Here is a 12124-nt window from a genome sequence, read left to right as displayed (position 1 = left end):
GGATTAATTATTAATTTAGGAAATGCAAATAAATTTGTTTCTTATCTCCATGCCATTACAGCACACACTACTCTGCATTTCACAGAGCAAACAATTGTAACAAAATGAGAAGGGAACTTCTCACTACATACATTCTTTTGTACGAAAATCACGTTATGAATTTTTTTTTCTTCCAGTACCTACATTTGAGGATGGGGGAAAAAAATCCTTTCCCATCTATCATGAATTTATGTCAAATAGTCTCAGAATTTACTTGCCATATTGAAAATGGGACTGGTAGAACATTTTATTATTACAAATGACATTTCCATTAAGATTACATAATGTTAAATATAGTATTGCCTTAAATTTCTCCATATACCATCCCAACACAAACTCTCCAGAAACAGATGTAAATTGTAAGCTGTCTCTGAAAATCAATATAGAAAGTATATGCATATTAACTATTAAGGATGGAGAATTTTTCCTTGCAGAACTTTTGGCTCCAGTAACACTAAACCCTAATTTAAAGTCAGCAACTGCTTAAGGATACTGCTGGAGCAGGACTTGATGGCATGAACTATCTTGAGGCAGAAGTTCTACGCATACCAGCACAAAAGGTTTATATATGCAAAGGCTGCATGTTCATACAAAAAAAGCTACTCTTAATTTTATAAGATCTCCATTTATCTTTGCTCATCATTCTCAAATAAGTACAGGCAGGAAATCTGCTGACTTTTATTTTTTTTCAGTCCATGTACATAATAAAGGAGATAACAGGAAACAGCTTAGGTAAATGGGCATTCTTTCTGAATCCTTCTGGGCTAATAGAGTATAATTGTACAAGGAAAATAAACCAGCTATATTTTGAAGGGAATTACTTTATCAACTGGATTGATAGTATTTATTTCGCATACTAAAATTTTCTTTTCACACTCCCAGGATTATGAGAAACAGCTCCAACATCTTTATGCAAAGTTTCTTACTGCACTATTGTAAGATGAAAAGATTGAGGATTCTTTTAAAGAAGAGCTAAAGACATCACATGTTTTGGTTCAAATGAAGGATATATTTTTTCTGATTACCACTGACATGTTTTATAGATTCTTAGATATTCAGATGAAAACCTGAAGTATTTGATATACCCCATGATTGTTCATTAATAAAGATTGTACATCAGAGTGAATCAGGGAAGGTGAGAATTTAATATGACAGATGTTGCTATGCAAGATAGAGCCTGGAGAAAATGAGCACAGGGTGTATTCTGCAGAGATCAGCACTTGCTCATGCAAACGAAAATGCTTCTGTGATTACAAAAGACAGTCTCACAGAAATAATTTTTTGTACACATAATTACAAAGTTTATGTCTCCTCTTGGTGGACAGTTGTATGTCTGAAAAGCACATATCCTAAGAGCTGTTATGTCATGTTGCCAGAGGTTGAAGCTTGTCCTGATAGAGAAGTCAAAGGAGAAGCTCTCTTCTGAATTCAGTCCCTGAAATCCCTCTCTCTTTCACCAGTTGCAGCCTACAATAAGATCAGGCCCTGTGGACTGGATACTTCACGAAGAAAGTACAATAAAAAAGCCATTTCAGCTTCTAATCAGAAATTGGCTTTTAATCAGAATACCTGACTCCTTAAAATTAACTTCAGGTCTGAATTCTTAATTGGGCTGTCAATTACTTTGCTCTTTCTGCACATTACCTTGAACTTTTTAGTTACCGTAGCAACTCTTCCTAATTTCTTTATATCAAAATGAACTATTTCATTTCAGACCTTGCTGAATCTCTCTGTATTTCTCACAGGATGGTTCCATGACCCGTCAAAACACTTAAAAACACACACAGCTCTGACTTCAACCTCAGTCAATTACATGCTTAAATGTAAGCATGTGATTAAGGGCTTTGGTAAACGGGGTTGGGCTTAACAGAGGTAAATGCTGTTCTGGAGCATAGCCACAGATGAGAAAAGATGACTGTTACTGAGAGCTGGCAAGACACTGGTAATGATTCATTCAGATCAGCACTAAGGATGCTCCTAACACATTCTAGCCTATTTCATTCTGATTCAGAAGACATTCAAATATATTTCAATTCTCTTTAAAACAGATTTCAATCACAGACATTCTGGTTTAGAACAGAAGCCCTGCAGCACTGCTAGCCCAGAATTAGTTACACAGTTACCTGATGGGGAGAGAGCTGCATTTGAAGGCTGGACAGTATTACTCCTGCACCAAAGATGTGCTGATGTGCTTTTTAGTCAGGACATGGTATTTTCCTCTAAAGTCTACAGATTCCCTAAGATCTATACAAAGCACTAACTTGAGGGGTCTTCTCATGACACAACTATGCTACTTCCCAGATTTCTCTTTTAACAGAGCAGCAATCAAAACTTCTACTCATGTCACATATAAACGTGGCTAAACTAAAATTAAGTGGAGGTCTTTCACTTGGATGGCGGCTTTGAATACCTACATTTTACTTTGACTTTTAAAAGGAAATGGACAGATCAAAGCTAGATGATCCAAAAATGAACCATATGGCAAGTTAGAGGGGAAAAGAAAAGGATCTGTCGTGAAGTATTTTTGAGTACAACAGCAGGGCTGTCTGCAGCTTGCTGTACTGTCTAGTAAGGTTTGCTGAGAATAACCTGCTTAGCTGATTTTTCCTTGTAGCAACTTGATGGCAGCCATCAGTTACCAGTAAATGCACTGTTTTAAGGAACACACATAATTATGGCCTTGATTTGGACTAATAAAGACAGAAAAACTCTTATAGGAAAACACCGCTACAATTAATTTAAATTAAAGATCTAAACACAGGCTGTCAGCCAAAGCCTAGGGAACAATATGGAAATGTTTGAGTTTAGTGAATTGCAAGAACACTAGCATACATCTTATCTGTCCAAAAAACTTCCACCAAAATAACTATCAAGAATAGTCTATTACCTTACTGGTATCTCATAATTATATACAGAGAAGCTTAACGCACAAACAAAAAAGCTTTCTGGAAGTTTGCATTTCTCATTTCTCCAGCTATGTCTGGCGAGGGATAAGACTTCGCAGAGCTTACAAATACTTTTAGCAGTGGTGCCTCTAAAAAAAGAACACAGTGATGTAAAGCTGCTGAGTAAGGTGCTGCTGAATTGAGGACCCATAAGCTGCTTCTAACTTCTGTCAACACCATGATACTTTATGTAGACTAGGCTTTTTATCTGGCTACTTTTGCAAAGCTATGCTCAACTCTCGAATGCCAAAACTTACAGTGTAATAGCTCTCAGTAAGTATTTTGGTGCTCAAAACATTTGCTAAGTGGCAACAAATAGTCCAACTCAAACATTTTTGTAGTTTTGTAGAAAAAGCTTGATCCAGTGCTCCAGGAATCATTTAATTTTCAAGAGACAATGTTTTTCCATGAAAACAACCACTCGAGGCAGGGTTTTCATGCTGGCCTTCTGTAGTCTGTGAGAATGCCTTGAATGTGTGGAGAAGGTTTCACACAGTTTTATTGCATTAATGGACATCAGAGGGGTATGAAACTTAGAAACATATGGAAACAGGACTGACAGCCACTAGCTCTAGACATGAAAGACTGGAGAAGCACCTGCTGATGTCAGCACTGAGGGTAATGGAACATGAGATTGGACGGCTGGAGTTTAGAGGCAGACAGAGGACTCACAACATGGACACACACCAACCATACCTTCACTGGCTCCTTTGCCTTTCCTGTCAGGTAACTCTAACCCTGTGCCCCCCGAAGGATATAAGGAGACGTCCGTTGGCACTGGCCAACTGCTGGCTGTGTCTTCCGTGATCTCATACATCTGCCCTTCCATCGGCTGCAGGTGCCAGTTTAGGCCAAACAGGTGCATGGCTGTGGTGAGCAATGAGAAAAGTCATCTTTTTCTGTTTGGGAGAGTTTCAGAACTACAGGGGCACTTTCTCTTTCTAAACCCTCGCTCCAGTGCCTTATTAGTGGTCATTGCTTTAGGACAAGAATGGGATTAATGTAATTAGACAGCCCCTGCTGCTTCTACCATGCCAGCTCCCTAGGTCTTTCTACCCACTTACACTTGATTTACATCACCTGTAACAATCCATTCTGCTTCTTCCAGCAGAACCACTCCTGACTCATGGTCTGCATAACCAGGCACAGTGTTTCACAAAGTTCCCAAGGCTGGGATGACAATGAAGTGAACACAGAAATACAAGGAGTATTATTTCTTAACATACCAATAAATCCTAGGGAACTGCACTCCAGTTTGTTTTGCCATATTCACAAGTGTATTATATAGGTTCTCTTTTTTTTTTTACGCATCAATTATACACAGAAGCCTTTACAGACATCTCTGACAGCTTTTTCTGGTTAAGACCAAGTAAAAACAGGCAATTCAAGACCCATCTTGTGCACATGCCTTTGTGCTCTGCATCACAAATGTGAGCAACTATGTCTGAGCATTCTTTCGTACAACTCAGCCTCTTCAATTCAGATCAAAGACATATCCTTGAGAACTGAAAACAAGCATCACCATTTAGATTTGTGTCATAGCAGGGCAAAGCTCTCTGTAGGCTTCTGGGCCATGCAAAGTCACCCAGGGCACATGTGAGTCTATTTCAAGGCATTACATGAAGACAAGTAAAGTTAAGGAAAAAAGAAAAACTACTTAAAAAGCAAATGCATGTATGAGGAGCATGGAAATCATATGCTTATACACCTAATACTTGCCCCTTCCAAATATAAAGCAAAAGAATGTGGCTTGTGGCTTACCATATCAGTTCTTCCATCCCCAACATAAACATTTCATACTCAATCAGTATCCAGCTTAGCTTCAGGCTCTACACAGCTAAATGATCTGATATTTGCTACATTTGGAATGACATTTCTTTTTTAAGGGAAAGCCTTGATATTTTACACTATAATTTCTCCAAGAAACTATACAATGACTCTAACATCACAGCCATTTAGTATAAACAAAAAAAAAAACCTAAAAAAAAACCCCCAAACCAAAAATACCAACAAAACAAAAACCCAGTAAAGAAATAGCATTTCCATGGCCTATAACTCTATTTTTATTCACAAACATACACCTGAGATTGGCAACCATTGTTAGGGACAAGTGGTTAGTTTATTTAAACCTATGCATCAGAAACAATCTTTACAAGAGAACTGAAAAGTAATCTGATTAGCTCTCTGAAGACAGCAGGTTTAGGCAATTTAGCAAAATACAGGATTTATTCCACTTCAGTCTCAATTAGGTCACCTATCATTTACTAACATAAACAAGGTTGTCTTTGCACAACTACAACATCACAAAACATGAGTGCAAAATTCTTTTTTACCATGTATATGGAGACTGTGTTTGTTAACAGCTTTATCCATTAGGAAAGAAAACACACTCCTTAAACTCCCACACAGAAAGGAAGCACAGCAATGAATGTCTCCTGAGGGCCTGTTCAACACCCATTTTTATACAGGTACATATACCAAGAAGGAATGGTACCAACACCACTGGTAATATAACCAGGGTACTTTAGGAGAGGAACAAGTATTTTCATCTAAAAGGGATATATACTCAGCAGAGAAATTGAGAAGAGGGAGGAAAGGGAAGAGACGAAATTAGACCATGAACAAGAAATCTGCACTAAGCATTTGGCATCACTATGCTTGCATAATATCTTTGTGTTTATACAACCCTCATCATCAGAGTGCCTGGGCACTTCATAGCTATTAACCTCACAAAACCTCATCAGGTAGGAATCTGCTTTTTTCTAGTACACAGAAAAGAAAAGGAGAACTACAGTAGATTAAAGGACTAACTCAATTCACTTGTTTGGCCATTAAAATGCAATTTTGTGTTAATTCACTTAACTTACTGTATGCTTACAGGATTGCAAGCTCCAAGAGGCATTTCATGCAGCTCTCTGCCAGCAGTTCTGTTGTAAGCTCAGTACTGGATGCTGTCTTATAATTCCATCCAGGCTGGATGTTTCCAAGGGCCAGAGTGTTACCCAGATGCCGCAGAGCTGTTACAGAGCTCAAGGGCTTAGATGCTCTGAGCACACAACTTCCTATGTTTAACATCCGATCTTTGTAGCTACATGCATGTTTGTAGTTCCAAGCAGAATGGAAACTGTACTCTTCACTCCTCCAAACTCAGGCATTTCTAGACAGCAGTCAGGCCTAAATTCTGCTGGTGCTAAATATTTAACATCAGCTCCATCTCTCAGACATCTTCATGTTAGAATGACCTGCATGAGCTTACAGGGGGCATTCCTAGTCTAGGCAGAACTGAGCCAGTCATTTGCTTTCTTTGTAACACCATTTGACTTCCTCTGCCCTTTGGACATCTCAGCCTCAGTGCCACACAGATTTTTAGGAACACATTGCAAGGCCATTGTTTCCCCAAAAGGCTATTGCTGCATCTTTTCTCCTTAGAAGGAATTTTTTTATTGTAGATCATTATTTACTGCACGCAAATAAAAGTGAAAAACTCAACATTGCTTTGGGTGCAGTGGGCATTTTTTACAGGCACTAAAATTAATTTAAAATATATGAGAGGAAATGTCTTAACAAGTGATCATCTTGCTCCAGTTTAACAACAGAACTGACACTCTGGAAGATGCTACAGCTTTTCTGCACATTATCCATCCACTTGCACAAGTGGATCAACAATTCCATGTCATCATTCAATGCTCAATGTTTGAAAAGTGTCTTACAATTTCCCAAAATAGAAAATACAATCAAATTATCTGTAACATAGATACTGTGTTATCACACAGTAGTTAAAAGACTTGTATTAATGTTAATTTTGACCTTTGCTAGTAGATTTTGTCTAAAGCAAAAAGCTTCTTGCGATCTCATCATCACATAGGTCACAGAATCACAGAACGGTTTGGGTTGGAAGGGACCTTTAAGACCATCTAGTTTCAATCCCACTAACATGGGCAGGAACACCTTCCACTAGACCAGGTTGCTCAATGCCCCATTCAACCTGGCCTTGAACACTTCCAGGGATCGGGCATCCACAACTTCTGTGGGCAACCTGTGCCAGTGCCTCATCAGCCTGATAATAACAATTAATTATATCTAATCTAAATCTATTCTCTTTTCATTTAACACCATTATGGCCCTGTCACTACAAACTTTTGTAGAACATCTCTCTACATCTTTCTTAAAAGCCTCCTTTTAAAGTATTGAAAGGCTGTAAGAAGTTCTCCAATGATAAGCCATGAGAATGACAATTATGCACACCATGCACACAAAAATGCAAAACCAGAATTATTGTTGTTGAAAACCAGTTGAAAACCAGAATTATTTGAATAGCATTTTGATTATCAAGTGGCTTAAAAAATTCAGAAAACAGTGTAAAAGCTGAGAGCTACTGCTCTATTCAGGATTTCTGAGTTGATGTTCTTAAGCACAAAATAAAAGCCTATAAATATCCCACTTCATATGGAAAACAGATATCATGCAATTTCTGCTATAACCACAAAAGTCAACCTGAAACAAGAACAAAGAGTCTAATTTACTTTGGAAACACACTCTTGTAGCAGGTATTTTATGAGGATGTCACCTGAATAAGTGATTTCATTACTATATTCCAAATACCAGCAGTGTCTGATTGACAACCTGGTGGAAGATTCATTTCTCCTCTTGTTCTAACTGCCACACTGGTGCTAAAAAGTTAAGTAGTAATAACAGAGGATATTTTGGGTCTTTACATCTCAATGGGATGTCTAAAGCTGTTGTTGCACACAGTTGTGTTCAAAGGTTTTATGAATCAACCTTGATCTGTGCAAATTCTTTCCCACAGAAAAAAACCCAAACAACTAAGGACCATAATCATGGAAAAGCCCTGTAACCATGGATGAGTGCCATAATAATATATTTTGAAGTGTTAATGTTCCTAAGAGGGATGTAAAGCTGTAAACATAGTTTCAGATTCCTGATGTTCTTAGTCTCTGGGTCAATGGAACCCACTGTGGACATTTTTTCTGGCTTTTTTTCGCCCCTGCTCAGCTAGACACAAGATATTGCTGACACAGAGTAAATGCCCTCCTAAAAGCCCCCATGTCCTCCTCCATCTCCATCTCCAACATGATGCTCAATAGATTTTCAGATATTGAAGGCTCCCCACGTATTAAAAGAGCACTCTGCAATTAACAATCATTAAAGTGTACACTTTTGTAAAATACCATGTAGCTTTCACTGCCTAGGAAGCTCCATGACAGGCTCTTTGCAGAAGCTTTGGTTATACTCCCCATGGAGAAGAAAACTCTCATGTCTCCCTTCTCCTGGAATGAAAACAATACTCAGGGAGAAACCCTGCTTGCTCTCTGGGCTGTTTCACCACCACCAACTTAGATGATATAAAGGCATCTGGGGCCTCTGGCCCATTATGCTCATGTTTTGAATTTAAAGCTTTGACTTGCATGACCTTTCCCCTGTAGCTACGTGCCAGCAAAAGATGCCCTAAAACTTGCTGAATGGGTAACAGAATTTTCTGTGGCAGACTAAATCCCCTTATCCTCAGTCCTAAGTCACCTGTGGCTGCCTTCTTGGTGGAAAAAAATTAGAGATCAAACTCCAGTCCTTTCAGGGTTTGATTACTTTGCAGAATTCAGCATTTCAATCATGCCAGTGGGATATGGCTGTTCTTTTCAGGACTCAGATTCACTTTAGCAGAGAAAATTTGCTAAGATTTTAGCATCATCTGAGTTATTTAATCATACAAATAAATCAAAGTTCATATTGATAGAACCAAGTATTCAGGATCATGATTCTTCTGATTTTAACATATTATTTTTTCCTATATTGCATTACTCCTACTCCATAGCTACTTGTGGACACCATAATCAGCATCAGCAGACGCTGTTAAGTCAAATAAAGAAGAACATTCTTTCCAAGTTTCTTTTGAAGATGTTCAGGTTTTTGAGTATCTTTGTATTATTGCCACTTGCTTATGAGACAACAAAACACTAAAGTCAAAACAACTTACTCAGCGGAGCAGTGAACAAAAGAAGTGGTACAGCATTTAGAATAAAAAAGGACAAACAAAGATAGTAATTCACATGGTCAACAAAATGGACATCTCTTAGGACAGGTTGATGGAGCGAAGGAGTTAGCAGAGAGAGGCAGATGATTGTGATAGATCACAGGGAGAAGAAAAGACAAGACATGCTTACTGAAGCATAAGAGACCCCCAAAAAGCACACCAGTCAGCAAAAAATTGAAAAACAAACTGCTGGCCCTTTATTAGCTTGTTGCTTTGCCCAAAGCAGCAAGCTAAGTGTAATAAATAACCAAACCAATCAATTAGGATGTTTGGATTAAGGCTACAGCTGAAGCCACCAGGTGCTTCCATAGTGTTTGTTAAAAGCATTCTCACAGCAGCTCCCAGGCTCCGCTGCTTCCTTCTCCCCTGCCCTCTCAGGGCTAAGCCCTGCAGGTACCACAGCTGGCCTGGTGATTGCTCACCCAGGCAAAGCTGCTACAGAAACAAAGGAAAGAATAAAATAGCAATTTTTTTTCCAGCTAACAACTGATCTTGCCCTGAACAATGAATAAAGACTTTCTCAGAATCAAAGCTTAACAAAACACATTAATGATCCCTACCTGAGCCTGGACTTACAGCAAGCACAGTGGTAAAGGGCATAAAGGCAAGACAGAAGTCCTTTGGGATTCTTATCTGAAAACCTCAGCCAGTTGCTTTGCACTAAGAATACTCCAGGTTTTGAATCCATATTTATGTAAGAATATATGCCCGTATATGTCAGTATAATTGCTTAAATAACAGAGGGGAGGGCACAAGCTTTGGAAAAGCTTCACAGCCCACCTCTGCACAGCCACCCCACCCTCCCCAGCTCACCTGTACTGGCACTGGGCTCCATATGGAGAAGTTTGGCTTTGCTACTCCACTGGTTTCTACAAGCACCTCACTGCACTGCTGACAGCTAAGCCTAAGCCAACACAAGCCAAAAGGCCACTCCATGGAAGGAGAAGGGTTTTCCAAAGCCTCCCCGTGCAGCATGGGGAAAAGGAGAAAATGGAAAAACACTGTGTGAGAAGGAACAAATGAGAAGGACTGATGCCACAATGGACAAGAATAAAAATGAGAAAGGGGAGGAAGGTGAGAAAAACATGGAATGAGAGAAACTGAGAAAAAGAAGGTTAGAATAGAGCAAAGATAAGTTAAACAAAAAAGTATAAGGGATTTGGAATAGGAAAACCAGCTGAAGCTCAGTGATTGAGAAGACATTTTTACAGGTTGTTTTTGTGCTCTCTCCTCTTTGTGTGGAAACAAGCATAAGATATGTGGTGGTTACATATTCCTCTTTAACCTTCATACTTAGAGCTACAATAACATGCTCTCCAAAATGATACCTGAGCTTTGCTTTTTTCCTCCTAATTGAGAAAAAGCTGAATCTCACCACCGAATTACTCAGGGTTAATTTTAACTCAATAAATGTATTGCTTTCAGTCCTGTCTCTGGAAGAAACTTGACTGTAATTATCTGGATAACTGTCTCCACACTGAAATCATATGATTTTTGTGTAAGTGGTAGAATTGACTGTTGCAGAATAAACCATATTTTTGTGACATCCAGTGTTATGAAAAGGAGCCTTTCAGCATGAAATAATCACTGGTTTGTCAGTCTTCAATAAATCAACAAAGATTAGGAAGAATGGGAACAGTAAAACAAACATTAAAGAAAAAAATCAAACTGTTTTTCTCTTACACTGCTATTCCATTTCAGTGCTGGCCAAGGCTTCTGTGGCAGAACACACGACAGTCAAGGGCTGAAGTGGCTTTATGGCCCTCCTGGTGTAGGAAGAAGGCAAAACCTGGGTGTAGCATATACTATCTGCTCTACTTGTTTGTATGGCCAAGTCCTGGACTAGACAGATCCAAGCTGTTGTTCATCTAAGAGTATGGTGACATTTTGAGTGTTGTAGTGATTTAACACCCCAAGAACACATTCACAGATCTGGAATTGAGATCTAGTATCTTGACTGAAGATCCCAGTGTTTTGTAGTATCGTGAATTCACATCTTTTACACATACATACCCAGGTCACTCAGCCAGGCACCATGGGGCAAGAGGAAGGGGATTTCTGCAAGGGCACTTCTTGTGTGGATTTCAGCAGTTGCCTTGTGACCAAAAACTCTGTACAGCACTCTGTGTCATTCCTAGTGTCTGAAATTATTTCCTATACATAAATGCTTTCCATCTGTGGCTTAAAACTCTCACTCAGGAAATGGAAAACCTGACTTCATAAATCATCTTTTGCCCGAATGAATGTGAATTTGCACACCAGGACAAGACTGCAGTCATGTGGGAACAGAGAATCCTGCATACCAGGCTCTCCACAACCCAGATGGATTAGAGCTGCTGTGCAGCTAGAAATGTAAAATTAACAGGTCACAAAGGAATGGAGCCCAAAAGGCAGCTTGATTACATGTTGTTTAAGTGAAGACTCTAAGCCTGCAGCTGGGAGGTCCCATGGCTCTGCTTCCTGCCTGTTGATTTATTTGACACAAGACAATAGTTAAGAAAAATAAAAAAAGCATCAGGAGGGACATTAAGGGTAATACTCACTATTGTAAATTCCCCATTTGCCTCCCCTCCTAACTGCTTAATGGTCTGCCTTCAATGAAAAAAAAGGGTTTTCAAGCCTCCTTCATAGTTTGGGGCTGAAGACACTTTGTTGGGCTGGGATGTGATTGCTTCATCTAAGAATTGGACAACTTGCATCCACCCATCTCAGGGTTAAAGGAGGAAGGATTTTGCTGATTAAACAGAGAGGTATCTGTGTTTGTTTGTGGGACTTTTTTAGGACCTCAAATGTCCTAAAATATGATGTAGGTGCTTTCACAGCCAGCTCAGTTCTGACACATGCTATGGGATACATCTAGCGATTCCTGGGATCCCACCTTGCTGCCTGACTATTGCTTCACGTTTAAACTATGCAAGCACCAAAAATGGTTCTTTTGGAGATAATTCACTTCTCCTTCCCTCAATCAGAATCACCACGTGCAAAGGAGGAATACAAGTGACAGAGAGCTTCCTACCTTTTAAAAATTTGCCAGCAAGGTGGAAACTACCTTTTGAGAAAACAAAGCATTGCGCTAAACACCTGAAATCCT

General features: G+C 39.2%; 1 protein-coding gene across 5 annotated transcripts in view; it reads right to left on the bottom strand.

Annotated features, from left to right (window-relative positions):
- The window catches only part of TENM4 (teneurin transmembrane protein 4), a 590588-nt gene that overhangs the window by 174408 nt on the left and 404056 nt on the right, over positions 1–12124 (bottom strand). For all 5 annotated transcript variants that reach the window (XM_054270092.1, XM_054270093.1, XM_054270094.1 and 2 more), the window contains one exon: positions 3681–3851. In XM_054270092.1, the coding sequence (XP_054126067.1) occupies positions 3681–3851 (171 nt within the window). The remainder of the gene's footprint in view (positions 1–3680; positions 3852–12124) is intronic.

Source organism: Melozone crissalis, unplaced genomic scaffold, assembly GCF_028551555.1.
Source record: "Melozone crissalis strain CALT ecotype California unplaced genomic scaffold, PUWL_Pcris_2 ptg000008l_1, whole genome shotgun sequence".
In the NCBI taxonomy this organism is placed as follows: domain Eukaryota; kingdom Metazoa; phylum Chordata; class Aves; order Passeriformes; family Passerellidae; genus Melozone; species Melozone crissalis.
Note: the sequence above shows the minus strand (reverse complement) of the source record. Positions and strands in the feature narration are given on the sequence as shown.